This window comes from Podarcis melisellensis (assembly GCF_964234715.1).
Source record: "Podarcis melisellensis genome assembly, chromosome: 12".
NCBI lineage: Eukaryota > Metazoa > Chordata > Lepidosauria > Squamata > Lacertidae > Podarcis > Podarcis melisellensis.
In genome coordinates this window covers 24,774,084-24,798,956 of record NC_138544.1, presented here as the reverse complement: position 1 = coordinate 24,798,956, position 24,873 = coordinate 24,774,084, and the positions used below count along the sequence as shown (strand labels likewise).

The following is a 24,873-nucleotide window of genomic DNA, read 5'->3' as shown; positions in this document are numbered from 1 at the left end:
AACTAGTGTCTGAAAGATCCGCATTTTCTGATTCTGAACTTCTTTGTACAAGTAATTTTGTCCCTCAACTCTGTGTCATTTCACTTGATGCAGAAGATGAGGAGAATCTGAGACAAGTGAGCAGCAAGAAGAATCCAAGGAGCAAAATGCCAGGCATACTCATAAAATGGACCAAAATACCTGGGTCTTTTGCGTCAGGCCCCAGATCTCTGTCCCTTTCCCCAATTTTCTTAAAATGCTTTTGTGGCTATATGCACTGCCGGGTGCAGTGCCGATGAGACCCCCCCCCACCCAACATCTTAACTGAGTCAGTGTATTAGCACATGCAAATGTTATGTAAATTCTTGTCATGGGCCCGTGCCCACAGCTCTTTAAGCACCCAGCACCTCCCCAGCGCCACAGCAAGTTGCAAGTGCTTTTCCATAATCACGATCCAAGAGGGTTGCTTGTTTAACAATCCAGTCAAATGAAGCTGCAATTCTATCATCGCTAACATTAATCTATACTTGAATCTGGGATCTTAAAGAGATTTATAGTACAATGAACTGTCTGCAACAGTATTATTATTATTAAATCTGCTGCAAGAAGTGTTCCACTAATCCTTCTGAAAAAGAAAATATTTCACTTTTAAAATCCCCACATTTCCCCACATATATATATAGCATGTTTACTTGCAAGTAAGCCTCACTGTGTTCCAAGTGTGTGTGCAGCATTATACGAGAACTAGTACATAGAACTGAGCTATTTCATTTCACATGAGAACCATTTAACATGCCATTCCCTCACCGGTCACTAAAAGCAGGGCCCTGTTCCTGAGATTATAAGGTATGGTACCTACAATCACTAACCATCTTTTTACAGGGAGATTGGGTCAAGGCTGAAACACAGAGAAGATTTGCACCTCCACTATTGCCAATCCCCGAGTTTAACAGCAGGTGTCATGTCTGCACAGGTTTCTGTCGCACTGTAGAAGACAGCAGTGGAATTGTTCCCCGTGGCAATTCGTTTTTAGCGTGCAAACGTGGCAATGTCTGCTCCCACAGCCCTGGCCATGCGAAAGGCAGATACCATTAAACGAGAGGCAAAGAAGTCTTTAGAACAGAGGGGCTCTGGAGCATGTAAGCTCCCAACCAAATGAATTACTGCAGGCAGTGTATATGAAATCACTATATAAGGTGGCATGGCTACATCACGGCGGCACTGCAATTGAAGGCATTTGTATTACCCTTACTCCTCTGAATAAATTCAGATGACAGCCCCATTTCATTTCTTCATTCACTTTGGAGGCCAGATGGCATTAGAATCATTTACTTCACCTTGTTGTGTTTAATTACTACAATCAACACACTATTTTCCAAATTAATCATAACAAAGTAATTTCATTAGTAACACAGCAGGCTGTTGAATTATTAGCATCATAACAGTTTGCAAACAATTAAACTTTATTTGAACCTTAAAAATTTGCAGCGTGGAACATTATTGTAAGATCTAATGGCGGCAGAGTACAAATCCACAGTACAGAGCAAATAATCAAGCAAAATGCTGCATAAAATATGACTTACAAAACAGCTCTCTCAGTATTCCAAGGAACGCAAAGGAAATATAAGTAAACAATGAGAACAAAGCAATTAGCATATATTGCAACGTTTTCTTCTGTTTGAGACACATTAACGGGGGATTCTCCCACCCCCCTAAAAAGGTTACGGTATTTGTCAAGATTTCAAAGCAAACATTTCACCCCTTTTATTTTGCTGGGTTATTCCAAGGCATGTCTACTTAAAAGGTGGTGATGTGGTACCTTTGAAATATCTTCATTTGCAATGTGCGTGTGTGTTTGCTAAATATATCACTTTATACTGCATGGGGGGGGGAAAGGTTATGGAAATAATAAAACTGCTGCTGTCTATATTCTCCTATCAATAGGAAAAATTGTTTGAAGATCTGTCATTCATCAGCTGGCTAAGGACTCCCTCTCCTGGATTTACATGAAAAGGGGAAGAGAGTCCTCCAAATATTTTAAGTAGCAAAAGATCCATCTGAGCGTGATGGTGGGGGATGGGTTTTCCCAGAAGCCCAATATGCTGTGAAAGTCTACTGCCATCTACTGGCAAACATTGGCAATACAGAGAAGTCTATTTCTCCCCCTTCAGATCAGTGCTAAGCAGCACTGATGTAATTTCTGGTTTGTTTGACTAGCACTGCTTCTCGGGGATTTAAGCCAGCTCCTCCACTAACCTGAGGAAGTCTTTAGTCCTTTGGACTGGATTGGACGACAATGCTTTGGCTTATAAGCAGACATGTTTGAATGCTCCCCACCCAGCCCCTGGGGAGGGAAATCTCATGAACAAGAGAGCTGGATCCAGAAAAACAGCACATGTCTACTTAGAAGTAAGCCCCTTTGAGTTCAGTGTGGGACTTGCTCCCTCATATGTGAGTGTAGCAAAGCGTGCCAAGTTAGTCACGTTTAGGTCTCAATTAGCTACTAACTTGTGACCATTCGTTTCAGTGGGAGCATTTTTTGCTTCTTTTTGGAACGATTTTTTGCTTCTTTTTGGAACATTGCAAACATGTTCAGGAGCGACAGCACACACGTCTTTTTCATGGTTTCGCAGGGGCTGCTCCCTGCCCCCACATGGCTCACACTCTCAGTTGGTTTTATGATATGTCTCAGTGACATGTTGGTAGATCATTACACAATCCCTCTATTAGGCATGTCCTGGTTTTCTGAGGATCAGGACTCACCGAGGAAATGTGAAGACAACAGAACCAGAAGGAGGAAGAAAAGACGGTAATCCCCCCCTCTAAAAAAAAGAGGAAAAGCAAAGATTCACAATATTCAGGGTTGCAGTTGGGGGTTGTTGTTGAAAACTCTATAAAGGCACTGCATCTGGCGCAAGGATATGTAAGAATGTATCCTAGAAAGTGCAACATAAAGCATCTATAATCGAAGACTGCTATATAGATAGACATATATAATTTCACATCATATATAATTTGCTACCACAGTGTCGTCGACTTTTGCATTTTAAAAGAATGTGAAAGTAATAAAAAATGTAAAATACCACTAAAGTAAAATGTACCATTAGGGAAAAGAAAGAAACCAGAGGAATATTTCACATCCAAGACCCTTTGCTGTGCATAAAACGCAGAAGCTTAATTTTTGGAGATGTCTTCTGCGTCACTTGTGTTGAAATGAATGTGAGACGGTCCAGAATCTCTTGTAGATTTCCCTGACATTCATTTCAGCTGCAGCTACTCAGGATACATATCCTGTGTGTGATGCCCGTTTTGCAAAAGCATAACAAATGACTGAACGCAACAGTTTTAAAAAATAACTCCAATGCAAAATAATTTGAGTCCTACGATAAGCAGAGATTTTCTTTTTAAAAAGTTTGGCTTAACCTATACGTCAACACTCACAATAAACATTAAATATAAAAATACAGCATAAGAATCAATATGTAGAAGTGCAATATATTAGGGTTAATGCTCTTGCTAAAATCTAGGCACCTGCAGATTTGCATTGCAATACTTCTATGCCTGGCTTCCCGTAATTTGTAGAATCCACCTAATCAGAAAGAAAGAAAGAAAGAAAGAAAGAAAGAAAGAAAGAAAGAAAGAAAGAAAGAAAGAAAGAAAGAAAGAAAGAAAGAAGCCCACAGTTAATGCGTAAGAAAATACTCACACCACTTTGAAATGAATGGCAATCCTTGAATACTATACCTAACACCAGTGAATTAGTTTTCCCCATGGATGCGGATGAGCACATGCAAAACTGCACAAACCAATCAGGCAGACATGGGCCTTTTTTTCTATGATCAGTCACCACCGATCTAGACTACAAAAAACTAAAGGTAAGAAGATGCAGACAGAATGCTGTGTTTGTTCTGCATCGTTTATCTGCAGCGTTCAGAATTTAAAAGAAAAGATGGGGGCAGGGCCTTAATAAAATTCACAAGCCCCACCTTCCCCAATTTTAGCCAGATTGTGCCCATTACAGACTTCTAAAAACCATAGATCAGGTCAGACACGAAAGGTAAGGGGGCTAGGTCACCTTGCTCTACTTATTTCCTGTAGGAACATAATTTCTGTCCATCCCTTGTATTGCTTGGCCAACAGTAGCCATCGATGTGGCTCTTGTGGCAACTATCCCACCAATGCAGAATAACTTCCCTACATGGGGCCATCTGATTGGCTGCATTTGCCGTATCACGGAGTTAAACCCAGAGCTGAATTAATTTAAAACGGCAGAGTCCAGGAATAATCAGGAGCTGTTTTGCCTTGGGATGATAATAATATAAAGAGGAGAAACATTCACAGACAAGTGGTATTTGCGATTTGAAGCAAGCCATGACCCCCCCAGGCAGCGTTAGCATTACTGGTGATGTAAAGAAATCCTAGGAAGCAGCACTTTCTGTTCTCCGAGTGGCCTGAAACCCATTCATATAAGATCATTCCTATAATATGGCATTTGGAAATATGGAAGCACCTTGACAGTATCATCATCACCATCAGGCTGTTGTGTATACGGAATGTGGCTAACAGAGCTTGCCATAATGGGAATTCTAAAGCAAAATACCGTATTTTTGCTCTATAAGACTCACTTTTTCCCTCCTAAAAAGTAAGGGGAAATGTGTGTGTGTGTGCATCTTATGGAGCAAATGCAGGCTGCGCAGCTATCTCAGAAGCCAGAACAGCAAGGGGGATCACTGCTTTTGCTGCGCAGCGATCCCTCTTGCTGTTCTGGCTTCTGAGATTCAGAATATTTTTTTTCTTGTTTTCCTTCTCCAAAAACTAGGTGCGTCTTATGGTCTGGTGCGTCTTATAGTGCGAAAAATACGGTAATAATAATTTTAAAAATCACTTTGACTGGATCACGCTCAGAATTTGCCTTAAGATAGTTTCAGGGCGTATACAGACATCCCATTATTTGAGCCACTATTTGCTGCACTGGGAGAGCACCCTCACCAACTTGTTCAAACGAATGGTTTTTGCCTGCTGGTTTTGCTCAGGAAAAAGCAGTTCCGAGTGTCTGAAGCAGAACCACAAGTGCACACAGCATTTGATGGGCTTTGTGTAGCAGCAGCACCCGCCCCTGCCCCCCGGTGCCTTCCAGATATTTTGGACTACAGCTCTCTTCAGCCACAGCCAGGCCTGCAGCAGTAGATAGTTGCAGTCCAAAATATCTAGGCTACCACCTGATATCATAAAGCCCCCTTGTCCCCCTGTCCCATCCTGGAAGCAGTTTTGTGCTCGTGGGTATGATATTGTTACAACTAAAAACGTTAACACTAGTACCTTTGAGAAGAAGTGGGGAATAGAATTATGATTACTGTTGTGGTTACCATTATTAGAATTAAAGTTTACTAAATTTACAGGTGATGCTTCTTCCTCTGTTTAAAAAAAGGGAACCTCTGTGGAAATTAAGAAGAAGGACAAGACTGGGTAGTGTTCAGTTTACTGGTCTGTATGCCACTTATGTCGTGGCAGCAAGAGCCTCATCCTGCAGAAAGAAAATCCTGCTTCAACATTACATCTGTAGGCACCCTCAAAAAATTGAGGCTGAAATATGGTGAGTCACCCGGGAAGGATGGGACGCATTGTGGAAGACGTATTTCCTCCCATTATACAATAGTTTATTTTATTTCACTTAAAACTACACTACGGGTCCATTTTTTATTTTGTTTTATTTGCTGCAGTCTTTATTAACAGAACTCCAGCGAAGATTCCTGGAAAAGAAATCTGTATGAAACAGAGAGCAAGGAACATATAAGCCATTACAGAAGATTGAATTAAAATGTACTTACCCGGGCCTCTCAAATATCATACATCTCCATTATGTAGGCTCTAGGCACCAAGCCAATGGTTCCTTTCATTTCTCCTACCCACCAGCCAAATCTACCGTACTCCTAATTGAAAACAATATGCAATATTAACCTTTAGTCTGATATAAATGCAATAGAGTTTTTGCATGTGACTCCTTAGGTTTCCTCCTTATATACAGTTACAAAAGCATGAATGGAAAATTAAAACATTAAGGAATTGCGTGTGTATGTGTTTCTGAAGCACTTGAAATGCAGTTAAGCAAAACAGGAAATTACATTTTTAAAGACTATCTGTTACTATGTCCTAGAGAGAGAGACAGCGAGAAAGAGAGACGAGAGAGAGAAATACTAACTACCTATAGCAAGGCAAAATTCACTCAATGAGCAATACAGAATGTGATTGTACTAATGTCTTGTTTTGTAGAGTTTGTATATACGTCTAGTTGTTGTTTTTAACAGTAATATCCAAACCATGCAGTCTTCATTGGCCTTATTTCATTCCTGGTTACCCACTTGGCTTTTCCTCAGTTAATGGTTCCCCTTGAACTTTCTGGTTTTGCCTCTCTCCCCCCCCCCCCGCTAGTTTGAAGGAGAAATAAACCAACGATCTCTGGCTCAGCATTACGTCTAAATCATTTCACGCCAAACACATCACGATCTGGAGCGAAGGTTTGTTCTTGGCTTACTAACTGTGGTTTGAACAAAACATACTAAAAACCCAGGATTGGATGGACACAATACTAACCAAGAGATCATGGTTTGTGTCTCCCACACTCAAACGGGGAGCAGCAAAGTGAGCAAGATCAGGAAATCATTAACTGTGGTTTACTGTATTGTGTGAACTGGGCCATTGTGTGTTGTGTGTTTTGGTTTGGTATTATCACTGGTATACTACTACTACTACTACTACTACTACTACAACACCCCTCCTCCTCCTCCTCCTCCTTATTATTATTATTATTATTATTATTATTATTATTATTATTTTGCATTACGGGTCATGAGGCTCATGGGGTGAATTCCCCTAGAGACAGGGAGACTTACTCTGCCTTCTTTTTACATTCTTTCATCCAAAACCATATCAACAGCTGACATTTGAAAACTAATACTTTATAATAAGGTATGAAGATCAGCTGGGAGCCATTCAGTAACGCAGCCTTGAGCCGTAAAGAACCTTGGTTGGTTAAGTTCACATATATGCCAAGTTAAGTTGACGTAGAGGGGCAATGCTCCCCACACACAGCCTCTATCCCTTCTCAGAATTCACCATTGCTTTATGCGGAAAATTCTATCACAGTTCTCATATGCCTGACAGGTGACTAATGCATTTTGGTTTGGAATTTGCTTAGGCGTAGCGAGATAAATCTGGAACAAAACAAGTATATGATAGTTTAAGGAAATAATATTTTCCAAAAGCAATACCAAGTAAGAGCATTGTGGGATCCAAATTTAATTTCTGTCCCTCTGAGGTAAATATTGTTAAGATCAATCCTAACAGCAGCTCAATAACTTCCAGCTGCTGAAATTGCCCCTTCGTACGCTGCGTGGAGCAGGCAGCAGTATGAAAACAGAGAGCTCATTCCAAAATCAGGCTGACAGTGACCACATGAGGGACGAGGAAAGCCGAAACACAGAGAGACTTTGATATAGGAGAGAGCGTCAACCTTCTGTTGCAAATGTAGAGAATTTCTGCAGAATAAAGCAAGCTGTTTTCTACCTGAATCTAAGCATTGGTGGCATTCTGAATGGATTCCGGCATGTATGTGAGATGCAAATTTTACCTGTCCTTTTCTACAGATTATATGAAAAGGATTGAAATTATACCCAACCCTTACAGGGATTTCTTCAACAATCTGGTTCACTCATGCCATATATATTACCCCCAAAGCCCATATACTTCCCACCCCAACTCATCCATCTCTCATAAATGCACATCTCCCAGTCACTTCCACCCATTAGCCTGGATTGTGCTATTCAAACAATCAAAACTACACCTTGCTTCCTGAAATATGCCACACCTTTTTTCATTTTCAAAGGGCTTCTCCTTAATTTATAATTTGACATTAACTGCTTAGTGTGAAAGCAGAGGAACTTCTTCTGCAGGATTTGTCAAGTCTGAATCTGTCAAGATATGGTCCTGATGCCTCTTTGTAAATTTAAAAATTTAGATGGGGCGGGGAGAGAATCAAAGAAATCAAGGCTATTAATGGCTACTCAGGTCGGTGGGTCGAGTCCAATGCTCGGATTCTGCTTTGGGGCTTCTTATGGCCATCTGGTTGGCCACTGTGGGAAGAGCATGTTGGAATAAATGGGCCATTGGCCTGAACCAGCAGGATCTTCCTTTGCTCTCAGATAAAAAGATGTATTCTGGCTAGGATGTGGCTATACAGGATGTTTTACATGTTTTACACATGTATAAGTGTATGTGTGGTTGTGTGTGTGTGTGCGAGCCCACACAGTAATACCCTAACATAAACAAGATGGCAGAGTTTTCATGATGGACGCAATCTTTTATTTTATGCCTAACTTTGCCTGGATGTTAAAAACAAATACGCTAAGCCCGTTAATTTAACTGAGCACCTACAATGAGAAGCATGCCCAGGCTCTGCTTCGGAAGCCCTGCACCTTCAGGGGAGCAAGAGAAGTCCCAAGGCAGAAGTCGGATTTCCCTTTTGCCCATTGGAGTGAATGATGTTGGTTCATCAGCACATACAGCAACCAGGCCAACGACTCTCCCGCTGCAGTTTCGAAACGATTGTTCTGGGGCCAAAACCCTTAAAGGCAAAGAGGAGCTTTGCCGCCTCACCAGGGGTTCAGATGTTCCAGCTGTGTGTGTGTGTGTGTTTAATAAACACATGTTTCATCTCACATTAGGCTGCTTAAATATACAATCCATGTCCCTGCAGACTTAAAGAGCGAGCAATCACTCACGGTGCCAGCCCTCACCTGTGCGGGAGGGAATTGTGCCAAGAAAGCTTTCCCAAAAAATAAGAGAAAGAAGTGAAAGTCGGGGGGGGACACCACTTTTTGAACACTAGCCATAGAAATCGTTCATAGATGGGGCAGGGAGCAAAACAACGTGAGGTTTGTGGAAGGCTGCTTTAGTTAAGTGATCATTAAAGGCTTTTACGACTAATGGCAGAGAATAAAAGCAGTCTCCTAAATTACAGAATGGAAATATCCCATGCAGACATTTCAGGAACTTGGAAATAACACGTATTTTGCGGTGGGCGGGCAGAGAGAAAGCTGCTTCAGAAGAATACAATTAAATTTAATTTAAAACCAAATTTCTCCTCCTTTTTGAAAACAATTTCTAGCTGCTAGGAATATACAGTTTAATGCACTTGTGTGAAGCTAAACTTGAAGATGAAGTGGCTGGTGATGTAACAGTCTAGTAAGCTAATTTATGGATTGGCTGCAGACACCGGCCCAGGAAGAGGCAGAAGCCTGCAACCCAGATGCTTTTATTTTATCATTACTATTCTTGGTATGAGCCTCACGAGCAACATGAATCCCAATTAGAGCATTTGTAGTATAAGCAAGTAGGAATGAAAACACAGGCCCCGCTTGATTGGGAACGCCATATTTTAACCTTCGGCTGGAGTCGTTATTGCAGAGAGACCTCTTTCTAACCGGTTAATGTATTTACATCTCTCTCTCTTTTTTAAAGAGTGCTTCTGACTTTCATATGCACGCAAAAACCAATTTGATCCTGCTCTTAGAGCTCTGTTACAGATACATTACTTACACGTGACTCTAAAGGTAATTGATTCGGGCTACTCTGAGAGTCATATATGCTAGTTATTGAACTAGCACACACATACGGAATAAAAAGCCTTAACATTCACCTCCAGGGAAAATATAAGCATTAGGGCAATTCATATATTCTAGGTTCCTTGAAAACCAACAAGCTGCCATGCATTTTGATTCATGGCTTGGGGGTCCTGCGTAAGTGGGAAAGCACATATGCTTGTGCAAGGCAGCCCCACCTTGTCCCCTGTGCCCACATCCCACTGTGAGGGTCTGTCGCGGGCAGGGGAATGCAGTGATGGCAAGCCAGCAAAGCTCTGTTGCACAATCAGAGATCAGCTCAATCTACTCCGGATTCAGCCATTTATTATTTGTACATCAACTCGGCGAACAGCAAAATATGACTGATCGCATTATATCATAATACAGGTAAGATGCATGTAGCCACTCCTTCATAACTAAATGCCAGGAGACAAAATAATTTATGCTATGGAACAGCTCCATCTCATTCAGGAGATTGAAAAGATTCTTGCAACACTGCCAACAGCAATGCTCTGTTCCTTACAGGGAGGTCTCTCGAATTTAAAAGCCGGTCTTTATCCTACAGCCAGTGAACGACAGCATCAATCAGCAAATTATTTAATATTTGTGGGGAAACAGCACCGTGAGAGCCTGTTGTGTAAGCTGCTTATTTATACCTTATTCAGGTATGAATAAGCCTACTATCTGGTATTCCTCAGCATATGTAGGTGGAGTGTGTATTCTTCCCACTAGCTCCAGCGTGGGCAATTGACTCCACTTCAGAGAGACTGATAAAATAATGAAGAGTCCTTTAATCTGCAGGAAACCATTCCAGTCAATTTATAAGAAATATTGCATTCCTTTGTAGGATGTGTAATTATTTTCTATTAATCATGCGCTATAAAGCTACATGATGTGGTTATTCTGTTATCGCTAGGAAGAGGCCTGCAGTCAGCTCCTGACAATGTTAGGTAATTATGAACACAAAGCTTCTTTCTCTTTCTGTAGAAATGCTATCAAGATCCAGGAGCACTGTAATGCTTTATTGTATGAAAATAACACTCGGAAGAAATTAAAGAGCCACATAATGAATGGCTTAAAGGCAGATGTGTGCATGGCCGGGAGACGAGGAGGGAGGAAGAGAAGGCAGAAAAGAATACTTTAAAATTTTGTGGAAGGAAAACTATAAAGGGACAACCAGCAGTGACGTTTTCAAAATAAGCCATGCACCCAAATTTCATCTGGAACTATTAGCCATCCTTCCCGAAGCACTTAATGCAAGTATGTGGCTACCTGAAATTATAGCTGTGAGTCAGAACACAGTTACAACTGCTTAAATCTCAGTGACATCTATTTATTGGTTTATTTAAAGATCAATTTATTTCTACACCTGCAGCTCAGCCCAAAAAAAGGTTGCCAGAGCAGCTCACAAAGATCAATAATCTGTCAGCCCTTGCTTATCATTAGACAGAAGACAGAAGGGAAGGTTTGGGAGGAAAGCAAATTTAGGCCCTGGATCTTAAGTACAACCTTATACCTGGAATGGAAACAGTTCAAAAGAAGAGGAGGAGCCAAAAGTTGCTGGTCTTTGGGCAGAGCCAATAGGATGATCCTGCTTCCCTCCTCTTGCTCAGCTGCTGCCCAATGAAAAACAGCTGATGGAAGTGACAAGGGAGTTTTTAGCTGGCTTAACTTCGTGTAGGATTTTGCCGCAAACTTCAACACAATCAGAATCTCGCTAATATAACAGAACTAAATAAAAAAGCAACACTAACGGTAAAGTAGCTGAGAACTTTTTAAAAAAGAAATGGCATGTGCTTTTTTAGTATAATAGAAATTGCAGGTTTTCTACAATTACCACCCAAAAAAATGGTTCACGTGGATGAATATAGGAAGATTTACGTAGCAACTCTTTAACATAAAAATAAAATGCGCACTAGGCAACAGAGACCCTGGTCTTACAAAGGTTACCCAAGTAGATAAAATGAATTGAGGATCTTTGGAGAATTTGTCCCAGATGCACAAAATCCCATCATTTGCCTTCGTAATATGAATTTCCAGGGCCTTCTCTCTGCAGGCAGGTGTGAGGGTGTTTATAAGGCAACTCAACAGCAAAATGCAGAACACGACATTTTATGTTACTAAGTTGCTGAAGTCACAAGTAGCTTAAGTTAATATACTCACAGTTTGTGATTCAAACTATACGGTGGTTTGAAATGCATGGGAAAAGAGCTGCTGGGTGGACAGCCCTGACTTCCAGCCAAGGCATTGGTTTAGATTGCCTTTTCAAACTGTCTGACTCTTTGATGCTGTGACTCAAAGGGCTCATCAAAAGCCTTTGGATTATACAACCCTCTCACACCCTGTAACACCTGAGTATGAACTCACCCATCAAAAAAAAAAAAACTTCCTAAACTTGAGAAGCCCATGCCAGAGAACAGAGGTTCTGGTCTTCCCTTCTCCTTGTTTTGTGAACTTTCTACTTTTAAACTTTTCTACTTGCTTTCTGCATCTCTGGTGGTACAGAGGACTGCTAAACAGTAGCGTACCAGACACAGTGAGTTTGAATGGAATCTAAATGACTAAGCTTGAGGTTGAAGCGATTTACAGCTACGTTTCAAACTCATACAGGAGCCCCGGAAAAGTTGGTTGCTCTATTATTATTATTATTATTATTATTATTATTATTATTATTATTATGAGCAGCGAAACAGAAAGATCGCAACAACACCATTCAATCACTCCGTGGCTGAGTGATGTTTTAAACCAGGCCCAAGAGAAACCCTGTCCACTGACATGCACTAGATTCTGTGCTGAACTATTTTGATACAAAGTCATCCCCAGTCTAGACTGGATTTAGTAAAGCAACACATTAAGATCAACTCTAAGTATCTTTTTACAGTTTATAGAAGTATCTTTCTGTAACGTGTGATTTGTACACAGTTGTTTTTAACAAAGTTTCAAACCAGCAGTCAGTTCAACGGTACAGAAATATCAAATATTATCTATGTATATATCTAAAAAAAAAAGTTGATGAAATATGTAACCTACAGATATATTCCAGAGTAAGTGGATAATGGGCATTGTGCCTGCTATTATACAATACAAACCTGGATTGTCAGCTCTGATATAACTGGAAATGAAAGACTGTAAACTATTTTAATAGATTTCCGTTTGCTTGCTGAACAAAGTTGCTGGTTAAAAGAAGGGTTTTGTTTTTCCCTAAAACTACTTTGGTCATTACTGTATTCTTCTACTACTAAAAACAGGAAGACAATGTTGAGCGTATTTTTTGTTTATAAGCAAAAGCTCCAAAAAGATGTTCAAGCAGAGCTGAGCCTATACTTCATTTTTTAAGGACAGCTAGCCTTGTGCTGCATGGATATGTGCTGAATTAGAAACAGGAAAAAAGCAGCAATAATAATCTCTGAACTGCGGAACACATCATCCCAGTAAACGTTATTGATTGCTCTGAAAATAGGAGTGTATAAGTCTGGGTTGGCAGAATATCTGGCTATAAGGCTAGAATAAGGCTATATTCTGCCTGAATCCAGATTTGTGTTATAAAAATAATAAGGAGGAGCCTGATAATATACTCGACATAATCATTTGCACCTGGCACATGAAATTATGCCCTTCTACAATATGAAATTATCTCATAGCAAGATAGCTCACACCCTCCTTACTGCATAATGTGGGCCACAGTGTCCCTAACAAAGGCTTGGAGCAAAATGAAGACTTGCACATTTCTATCAAAAGTTTATGTTTAAAGCTGAAGGGTCCATGCTGCAGGTATTTTGGAGCATGCAGCTTGTGAAAAGAAAACAGGATCTGGTACTAAGCAATCTTCTTCTAAATGAAAAGTTCTTTATTCCTAAAACAACGTTCTTTTAGGGTCCCCAAAATCTACATTGTAATTTATATTCCTATTTTAAACCTGGTTTTAAAATTTAGCCAAAAGTAGGGGAGAAAGATTCCTTTTTAAAAAAAAAGTTAGTTGCAATATTTCAAAAGTGAATACTAATCCTCCCCCCTTGTTAGAATCCTCAGTACTGTAAACAACAAATTACATTATGGGGGTAGGAAACCACCTTTTTTCTTGCATAAAAGTCAGAATAAAGCAAACACAAAGTATTAACTAACAACACAACACTTTATGGTACTGGGCATGAGATCAGAAATGTATGGGAGCCTGCGTGCAGTCAGAATGCTCCTATATAATATTGCTATTAAGTTTAAAATCAAAAAGATGATAGGGGAAGGAGGAGACTATATCCCTGTGAACTTTACACATACAGGAAATATATGTGAAAACACAGAATATAAACCTCTGTACTACTAAAAAGCATTTAAGACCAGTTGCAGTTGCCACTGTTTGCAATAAGATATGAGCAACAAGAAGCACAAACAAGAGTCAAAAGTTGAAGTGTGCGCTCCGTTTCAAAATCTACGTAAGATCCTACTGTTTTTAAAGTGAAGTTGTTTCCAAATATTTCTTTTCGGGAAGGGAGGAATTTGTCAAGACATGGTTAGGAAAACTAATTTTGTTGATCATATTTTAGGAACGACAACCACCCACAAAGATGTTACTGGCAGGAGCACCAAAGGTATGTTTCGGCTCGTTTCATAACTGGCCTTGCTGTTATTTAAATTTCCTCTGCTGAAATGCTTTCTGCCTTCACAAGTACTTTATCTTTCAGCTCACATTGCATTCTTCCCACAACATATAATACTTACCTTTAATTCCTTATCAGCAGAATAAGATTTCCTGAGGATTAATGTCACGGGGGGCTGATATACGATCAGAAAGTAATAAGCAATAGCTGAGATCAAGCCAAAGTTGAAATTTATGACACCATTTTGGAACTGCAGACATTAGCGTCTCCCAACACCTGCATCTCTCATGTTCAACCACTAGATGGTGTAAAAAAATGTTTCTTTAAAAAACAAAAAACTGCCAAGGAATCATCCAAGTGCCATAAAACTGAAGCACCAATTTAGAGGGTTAAGAAGCATTTGTTCAAATCCTTCAGCTTAAGAGGTTGTGGATTATATTTTACTGTGTTTATATTCTTAACAAACCCTTTGTCTGGCTGGTAACAGTCAGTTAGACCTTGAACAGTAGAGGCAGATTATTCCCTAGTGTTTTACTTTCCAAAGTTCCTGAATTCAATGCTGACTAGAGACCTCACTTTGGAGGGGCAAATTCTGAACATAAAACTTCCATAGATCGGGAGCAGCTACAACTGATCAAAACCAAGGTGTAAACTTTTTCAGCAGGGGGCCGGTCCACTGTAACTCAGATCTTGGCGGGGGGGGGGGGGAAGGAGGACTATATTTTGGAGAAAAAAAATGAACAAATTCCTATGCCCCACAAATAACCCAGAGATGCATTTTAAATAAAAGGACACATTCTACTCATGTAAAAAGACACTGATTCCCAGAAAGCAATTGGGCCAGATCTGGCCCCCGGGCCTTAGTTTGCCTACCCATGGTGTAGAAGATAGATAGATAGATGATAGATAGATGATACAGTGGTGCCTCGCAAGACGAAATTAATTCGTTCCGCAAGTCTCTTCGTCTTGCGTGTTTTTCGTCTTGCGATGCACGGTTTTCCATAGGAATGCATTGAAAATCAATTAATGCGTTCCTATGGAAACCGCCTTCCCCCGACCTCTTCTGGCGGGCGGCATTTTAAAATCGCCCGGGACAGCGGAGGACTTCTCCGCTGTCCGGGGCGATTTAAAAGCCCCTGGGAAGGCAGGCAGGGGGGACAAAGACTTTTGCCCCCCGCCTGCCTTCAGAAGAGGTCCAGGACAGGCTTCGCGGACCTCTCCGCAAGCAGCGGGAGCGCTCCTTGCGGAGAGTTGCCAGCGCGCCCAGGCCTCGCGGCCCCGCCACCCGGCTTCGGGACATCGTTCCGAAGCCGGGCGGCGGGGGGAGGCTTTCTCGCCCCGCCGCCCGGCATCGGGAGGATGCCCCGAAGCCGGGCGGCGGGGGGAGGCTTTCCCACCCCGCCGCCCAGCTTCGGGACATCGTTCCGATGCCGGGCGGCGGGGGGAGGCTTTCCCGCCCCGCCGCCCGGCTTCGGGACATCGTTCCGAAGCCGGGCGGCGGGGGAGGCTTTCCCGCCCCGCCGCCCGGCTTCAGGACATCGTTCCGATGCCGGGCGGCGGGGGGAGGCTTTCTCGCCCCGCCGCCCGGCATCGGGAGGATGCCCCGAAGCCGGGCGGCGGGGGGAGGCTTTCCCACCCCGCCGCCCAGCTTCGGGACATCGTTCCGATGCCGGGCGGCGGGGGGAGGCTTTCTCGCCCCGCCGCCCGGCATCGGGACGATGCCCCGAAGCCGGGCGGCGTGGGGAGGCTTCAAAAGCCGTCCGGGGGCTTTTAAATCGCCCCGGACAGTCCCGGGGCGATTTAAAAGCCCCCGGTTAGGCAGGCAGGGGGGCAAAGACTTTTGCCCCCCGCCCGCCTTGGGAAGAGGTCCTGGACCTCTTCCCAAGGCGGGCGGGGGGCAAAAGTCTTTGCTCCCCCCTGCCTGCCTTTCCGGGAGAGCGGAAAAGGCAGCGCTGCCTTCCCGCTCTCCCGGAAAGGCAGGCAGGGGGGAGCAAAGACTTTTGCCCCCCGCCCGCCTTCGGAAGAGGTCCAGGACCTCTTCCCAAGGCGGGCGGGGGGCAAAAGTCTTTGCCCCCCCGCCTGCCTTCAAAAGCCGTCCGGGATAGTGGGAAGCGCTTCCCTGCTATCCCGGACCGCTTTTAAAATGCTGGCGGTGGGGAGCAAAGCCTTTCGCCCCCGCCGGCCTTCCTGGACCTCCTCTGAAGTCCGGAGGGGGGGGGAAAGGCTTTGCTCCCCACCGCCAGCATTTAAAAGAGGTCCCCGAGAGTTCCCTATGGGCTTTCGTCTTGCGATGCAAGCCCATAGGGAAAATCGTCTAGCGAAGCGTCGCAAAAACCGAAAAACCCTTTCGTCTTGCGGGTTTTTCGTCTTGCGAGGCATTCGTCTTGCGGGGCACCACTGTACATAGGTAGGTAGGTAGGTAGGTAGGTAGGTAGATGAATCAAGATACTACATAGGATTGAAGGGAAAGAGAAGGCATGTTTGCTCCACCTTGTGTTTCTTTGCAAAGTGGAATGCTTTCAGTTCTGGGTCAAATGAACCACGAATTTGACTGGTAAAAATCAAGATGCAATTCCTTGTAGGAATGTTTAAAGAGCTGTAGCTGTTTAACATGTTAGTTAACATACTTAAGAGAAAAGTACAGTAAGACAGCGCTATAAAATAAAAGTGTAAGTCTGCCATTGTGCACCCTTTCTTGGGAATAAGTTCTGTCGGAATACAATGGGCCTTACTTCCAGAAAAGCATGGACAGGATTGCAGAGCATCCTGGAAGATAGCTACTGCATTTAACAAAGCAAAAAGAGTGGATTAGATATGCCCGGTCTGGATTTTGGGGAGCTAAATTCCTGCCGCACCAAGGATTTAGCAGGTGTGCCTGGGAAGGAACTAGTTCCCCATCTGTAAAATGGGAATAAGGATGACCTAACTCTCATAGTGTTTTGAGGGCAGCTGTGCAACAGAGATATTGTAAATCATTATTTTTAAGTTATTTTGTTACATCAATAACAAAGCAGAAGAGGTACACTTAGTTCTAATGAAACACATCTATTTAATTAGAGATACTTTGCACTTTACAGGCGTGGGAAAGTCATTGTAGGGTTGCCACTTTTGTTCTGGCAAAATACAGGACAGGGCAGGGCGGGGCAGTTGGGAGGCAAATTTTTTTTTTCATCTGGTGCTGAAGTGACTTCAAAGCAATCCATTACAATATACTGCAGCCTATCACAATGGCCCCTCTGGAATCTGTCTGTCTGTCTGTCTGTCTGTCTCTCCCTCCCTCTCTCTCTCTCTCTCTCTCACACACACACACACACACACACAAAAACAATTTTGTAAATCTGTCTGTGCTTGGCTACCCAGAGCTTAGATACATGACCTTTCACATACCCTTTCAAAAACATGCATTTGGAGAGGTACCCTAACCTGGGGTGGGAGAGAGAGAAAGAGAGAGAGAGAGAAGACCTGAAATACAGGACAAAACTGTATCAATACAGGATGTAACATTTTACATTGAAATTTGGGACAATCCTGTATTATACAGGAAGAGGTGGCAACCCTAGCAAGAGTATGCCATGAACACTGGCTCTACAGACAGCAAGGATGGGGTTCAAGAAGCAATTGCTCAAAGTATCGCCCGGTGTCCAGGCCACAGCCGTGGCTCATTGTCAGGGTTGGCCCTCTAGTTTCTGCAAAGCAAGAACTGAACATTTTCTGGAAAGGGGGTCTGCTCATTTGTGGAGGAATTGAGGGGGGAAACGACTCTTAAGCGAGACTAACAGCATAATTCCGTACACGGCTCAAAAATAAAGTCCTGTTGTGTTTGCAACTTAGAGGCGCTGTTACAGTGATCTACTTTCCAGAATAGTTAAATGTTGTAAGAATGAAATATTACGTTTGATGCATACTGACGTTAATTCTGCCTCCTTCAGTAAATGCAGGGGGGAAATTGCACTTTTGCAGAGTGATTAACAGAAAAGAGAGGGAGGGGAAGCAATGTATGGAAAGTCAACTGAATCTGTAAACACACACACACACACACACACACACAGCCGCTGGTTACTGCTGAGGCCAAAAACTGTGATATGAAAACAATTCCAAAAATTCCGAGTTCAGCACATGCAAGAACTGCCAAGGAAGAGGATGTAACTTGTACGCATAGAGGAGTTGACAAAGCTAACTTTTACATGCAATTGAGTTCATTGTCTCCGAGGGAAGCAGAGATAAACATGCTTTAAAGACAATTCCTGTTGCACAATACCACTTCAGATGTGATTACATTCCATTGACAAAATAATTAATGGGCAAGGAACTTCTGACAGAACGTGAAGGATGTAAAGGAAATGCCAATTTCCCGACACCCTTGAAGGCTGCACGCTTTTTTTCTTTTCTTTTTTCTTTACTTCAGCTATCTCCTCGTACCTATCTATTCTCGGTAGGATACAGTACCTTGCTGAGAATGTAGATAGCGTCTCCACGTTTGAATGTCAGCTCATCAGGAACATCACCAGTACAGTCCCACATACCTTGATAGAAATTAGCATAATCGGTTTTTTTACTGCCTGGGGAAGGAAGAGGTGAATACATTAGATTTGTCAGCATATGTGATCTGGGGTTTTGTTATCAAGGTTACAAATACACCACCGCTCAAAAAAACCCCAAAGATCGACCGAGAAACATTTTCCAACTTTCTTTTATGTCGTAGGAAACCACTCCTTCGTCTCGTAAGTACTACAGCAAGGATGAAAAACAAGTTCCATTTCTTGCAGTCGTCAAACATGTAGTCACATTTATTTATCTTTTTTAAAAAAACAAGTTATTGCCATGGAGCTGCACATCACAGATCTGCTACTTTATTTCACGCAAGCAGCTATGTGTTTTCCCATAGAATAGGGGTAAGATGGCTGCTGACATTAAGAAAACCTGTGACAACAGGGCAAACCAAGCACTTTGCAGCTCTCCATGTCTTTCTCCTGAAAAAGACAAACTTCCCCTCTGAAAACTTCTCCCTTTTTTGAGGGCTAAAGCTGAAATATTGTCACGTCGGTAGAGCTAACCTTGCTGAAGTTGCATTTAAAAAAAAAAAAAATTTGTATCAGCACCAGCTTAGGACATTAAGTTCCGGCTAAATATGCAACACACACTGCAGCCATAAACTCATCCTTCTAAGAACATAAGCACAATGAATGTGCTGCGTTCAAACTGCCATACAGACCATTAACTGATTGATTATTTTAGCACTGTTTGCTCTGTAATGCCACCATAACACAGTAATAAATGCTTTGTCATATGCTTGCCACACAGAGAAGCACTTACTGGAGCACAGAAATTCCATGCGGTTGAAATACTTGGGAACCTTCTGTGAACACAGGAAGCTATTTCCTGTTTGCGATTCTGTAAGAAGCGCATCGGCCGAGTTTAACACAGCAAGAATGCAAGAAGCCCCAATGAGGCAAGCAGGGAACATTATGCTCACAAGACCCACAACAGATGCGGGTGTGCTAATAATCTGCATCTTTCAATTCAGAGATAAGCACTCCAGATTTAATCGGATTAACGCTGTCTTCATTTTGTTACAGATGCAACAAAACTGCCATACTGAGAATCACGAAAGCGATCCAGCGACACTTTCAAGAACTCATTATTTATATCCCTCCACATACAATTGTGTATAATTAATGGTTATCACATGTGTAAAAAAAAGCCTCGCCAAATGTAAGCTGCGCACTGCATTTCAGAAAGCAGCGCGGTTTTCTAATCATGACGGTGATCTACATTTAATCCCCTCCAGTATTAAGATGTCATAATAATATCTTCCAATGCTACATTCAGCTCAGCTCATGGAAAGTCATAGGCAGATGTTTCCCTGATCTGCATTCGACTCGAGGCAGCATTTCCATTTTCATCACGTGGCCTGAATTCTAAACAGAACCGGCTTAACTTCTGTTGTAAAACGCTAGAGGGCACTCAGGGCGGCAGTCTGCACAGTGAGTCGGATTGTGCATGCACCACTTATTTTTAGCCATTTCTTTTTTCCTCCCCCCACCCCATAAGCAATTTGCTTGTTCTGTGTTAAATACCTATATCATATTTCATTAGGATATTTTAATAGCTTATAAATGTAGAGGGGGGGGGGGTTAAGAAATCTGATTTGTGGAATGTAGTTCCTATTCCCCACTTCGCCAAAATCGTAAAATAAGAGTCTTAAAAATAAGGTGGTTGGGCTTGATAACGCCTGCATTTATTATCTTGCATTTAATCATTCCCAACAGGGTTCTAGAGCTGCTACAATATGCCGTTGCTTTCTACACAAAATGTCTCACAGCGATGCACGCTTGCAAAAGCGTACATACAAATTAACATTGAAAAGATTAAACAACACCAGTAACTAAAAATGCTCAAGGTAAAATATTTTAAGAAGGGAGAATCCTATCCTACTATAATAAGGTGAACACCAATACAGATAAGGGTATATCTGTATTGATAGATAATGAACAAGGGGTTTGATATCGAGATTAATATCAATTAGTTCTTATCTGAAATCAGAATACAGAATCATAGACTCATAGATCTGGAAGGGACCCTGGGGGTCACCCAGTCCAACTAAATGTAAACTTGGCTCCATGAATGTAACAATATTATTAACTGCGGCTTTATCATTTTGAAATTTTTATTGTTTTAAATTTGTTCTGCCCTTTATGATGATTTAAGGTGATTTTGGATACAGCCGTCGAATGCTTAGTAATGATTATTTTTTTAAAAAAAATATCTTTTTTATCTTCAACATCGTATCCTTCTGTACAGAGATTGCAAGGCATTTACCTACTAAGAATGTAAAAAATTGCTCTCAGTAAATTGAATTCTGACAGAGCGTTAGAATTCAGTGCCAAAACCGTGGACTACATGGAACTGGCAGAAATGACCGGCAGAATCCGAGACCAGGGAGAAGAGTCGGTGGAGGAAGACTGGAAGAAATTTAAGGACTATCTACAGAAACATTGTAAAATTAATGAATGTTAGAAGGATGTTGGAATGAAGTTATGTGGTTTTAGCAGAAATGTTATAAAGGTTTAGGAAAAAAACAGACTGTTAATTGGTGAAAGGAGGGAAAGTAAAATTACATTATATTAAGATAAATTACAGGACAAAAATTGGAAAAGATGGAAAGGATTTGCTGAAATGTTAACCGAACTAGAATACAAAAAAGGGAGGTGTGAGGAGGTCAATGAAACAAGTAAATTTAATATAAGTTATGGGAAGATTTGCTATGTTTTTTAATGGATTTTATTTTTCTTTCTTTCTTTTTTTCTTTCTTTTTTCCTTATTGTGATGTGTTGTTTTGTTTTTGCTTACTTTTTCTTTCTGCAGCTTTTAAAACCTTAATAAACATTATTAAAAAAAAGAAAAAAAGAATTCAGTGCCAAAACCGAAGACCAAGCGGGCAAAGCTGCTGTACAGTTATTTCGATTACAGACTCAACGTTAACAGGATTTGACAGTCAAAACCTATGCTTGTCTACTCAGGAGGGCCAGAGTTCAGTGAGAATTATTCCCAGAGAAGTGTGTACAGGATCGCAACCTTAGATATGAAAATAAGGTACGTGAAGAAACAACTTTCCCCCGCATGCCTATCTAAAAGCCACATTTGTCCATGAGGGGAGTGTAGCACAAGTAAGGAATTGCTTGTGATCAACACATGATGCCTGGTTGTTCAAGCCACACAGGTATACAAATAGAAAACTCTGTATATATTATTGTTGGAAGGTGGGGGGAGTTTTAATGTGAAAAACATCTTACATTCTTAAGTAAGGTTAGAACAAGTTCATGTCATGTGATCTGTAGTAAGGCCAAAATATTCTTTGCCAATTCACGACCCTACATAACAAACAAACTTCTAGCATTACATGTTTAACCATCCAGAGAGGATCAGAGGTCACTGCCGTACTAAAGTGTTAGAACCATTGCTTGAAATGAATTTCACGTCAGGGAATAATTATTATGGTTCTTTATTTCAAGGATATTGTATGAAACGTACTTATATTTATAGGTTCGCTCATAAAAATTTAAGACCATGCTAACAAAGGAAAACAGTAATATTTCACGATGGGGGCAGGTCACTTTTTTAGCACAGAGACTGCTGGAAACATGAACTACGTTGTCTATTATTTATGTGCAATAGCCGTCATTTGCATAGAATTTGCATGACTGTCAGGGCACAGCTGTTGCAGAAACTGCCACTCTGGGACAATTGTACAATTTCTGACGTGGGAGTTAAAAGCTCAGAGGATGCTTTGTAAGTTACAATCACTTTGGAAAGATTAAAGTTTCAACTCCTTAAAGACTTAGCAAGTGGGGGGAAATGGTTTGCCCCCATATATACACAAAGAGGCTTGTGAGGAAAAGCTGAAAGCATTGTGGAGGGTAGTTGGTGAGGAAAAGGCAAGGGGAGTTCATGACCAAAGTTAATAAAATTATGTATAGTGAGGAGGGAGGGGAGAAAACCTTTTCATACTCTCTCAAAGCTAGAGCAGAACTTGAAGCCAGAAAATGAAATGAACAGCAGGTTTAGGACACAGAAAGTCATCACTCGGACATGACACTAAACCGTAGCTTAGCATGAAAAGAATGAACCATGGCATATGCTCCTCTGTTGTGCCTACAAGATGTTCACTATCCATTTAGATTAACCCTAGCTTGTTGTGCTACCTTCATAAACTATGGTTTGTTAAAAACAAGCCAACTTCAAACCATGGTTTATGAAGGTAGCTTGTTTAATCAAACAATAACTTAACATTAACCACAGCTTTTAGTGTTTGGAAAATAAGATGAACTGATGCTTACAGGACAGCTTACTTGGGCAAAGTATTATCTAGACTTATTTCAATCTGGGTAACACCACAGGATGACTATCACTTTTATGCCCTGTTGCTGGAAGCTACTGTGGGAAACAAGATCTTGGATTAGGCTTTGATCTGATCCTGCAGGCTTTCTAATGTGAACAAAGAAAAGGTAATTTGGCCACATGTTGAAACAAAAATGTGTTAATCCCATCCTTTCCCACTGTCAAATCCCTTTGGACTGTTCCCAGCACTATAGTTCACGTCAACAAAACCCAAATGTAAAGAAGAACTCCTAAAAGGTTCTCAAAATAATCCAGCTGCAAGGAATAGATTGCATTCAAGTTTGAGCCTACTACACAAACCAGCACCTTTGAAATTCTTCAACTTTGTGGGTTCTAGAAACAAACTTGTAACTTTAGAACTTGAGAGCTTTATCAGAATTCATTTGAACAAACATCCTGAACGTTGCATACAGAGCCTAGAGGTTAAGAGGCAATTGTGGTATGGCAGTTTCCCAGCACAGCCTTCATGTGAAAGGGATGGCATTGTATTATTAAACTGCTTTGTGTTCAAAGTTTACTAAGGCTCTAATCCCTAGGAGTCCAGGCATCTGAAGGAGCCTCTCCTCCCCCATCGTTCTGCCCGGACACTGAGGTCCAGCTCCGAGGGCCTTCTGGCGGTTCCCTCACTGCGAGAGGCCAAGTTACAGGGAACCAGGCAGAGGGCCTTCTCGGTAGTGGCGCCCGCCCTGTGGAATGCCCTCCCATCAGATGTCAAAGCGATAAACATCTACCTGACATTCAGAAGACATCTGAAGGCACCCCTGTTCAGGTAAGTTTTTAATATGTGACATTTTAGTGTATCTTTCATCTTTGTTGGAAGCCGCCCAGAGTGGCTGGGGAGACCCAGCCAGATGGGCAGGGTACAAATAATAAATTATTATTATTATTATTATTATTATTATTATTATTATTATTATTATCTGATCACTGGGCCCATCCAACTCAATATTGTCTACACAACTCAATTTCGTCCGCCCTGATTGGTAGCGGCTCTGAAGGGCTTCAGGGAGGAGTCTTTCCCAGCCCAACTTGAAGATGCACCATTATCAGGGAGTATGCCCTGTCAAACTTGTTGCGACTTGCTTATGAGTAAACATGTATAGGAGAGGCTACAGTTTTAGAAAAGATTCTGGCACTCACATTATAATGGCTGAGAAACGGGGCTGGCCTACATCGCATTAATTTGGGAACGTGTCTATTTACTGGAAAGCTTCCGTGATCCCGTTGCCAAGGTTACGCTGAGAATTATTTTTTTTTAATGCTTGTTTTGTAGTGGTCCACTCTGACAGCAACATCTGATGACTCACCCCCTTGTTTCCTGTGCACGGCAAACCCAAACCCAAACTGTCTACAACAACCTGCTCAGATAGCTTCCTGTGAGAGGCCGGAAATCAGACCTGTTTCCTCTCCACACACTATATGAGGAAGGGCACAGTCAAGACGCTTCCTGAACACACTCCTCGTCCACCCTTTCTGTGACAGCAGTGGAAGAATGATGTGGAGCAAATATGACGAGAAAGATAACCCTGGGGCTCATTCCTTTGTAGGGCCCAGCTGCAACACTGAACCACTTGCTCAGCTGGTGTCTGGGGTGTAAAGAACTGTCCTGATAAGGGACAAGCTCTGGTTTTTGAAGTTAAAAACAACACGGAGCTCAAAGTGACAAGAGAGTGAGCTCCCAAAGTAGAGGTTGAGTTGATTTTTAAGAGCGGCAAAGAAGGCTGCTCCTAACCCAAAGGCTTCATATGCCATGTCCAGTCCCC

General features: G+C 41.9%; 1 protein-coding gene across 1 annotated transcript in view; it reads right to left on the bottom strand.

Moving 5' to 3' along the window:
• Positions 1-1,424: 1,424 nt before the first annotated feature.
• The window catches only part of SKAP2 (src kinase associated phosphoprotein 2), a 102,649-nt gene continuing 79,200 nt past the window's right edge, over positions 1,425-24,873 (bottom strand). The window contains exons 11-13 of the mRNA XM_081883415.1: positions 18,659-18,771; positions 5,808-5,909; positions 1,425-3,568 (exon numbers count right to left, since the gene is read on the bottom strand). Of these exons, the coding sequence (XP_081739541.1) occupies positions 5,817-5,909; positions 18,659-18,771 (206 nt within the window). The 3' untranslated portion in view covers positions 1,425-3,568; positions 5,808-5,816. The remainder of the gene's footprint in view (positions 3,569-5,807; positions 5,910-18,658; positions 18,772-24,873) is intronic.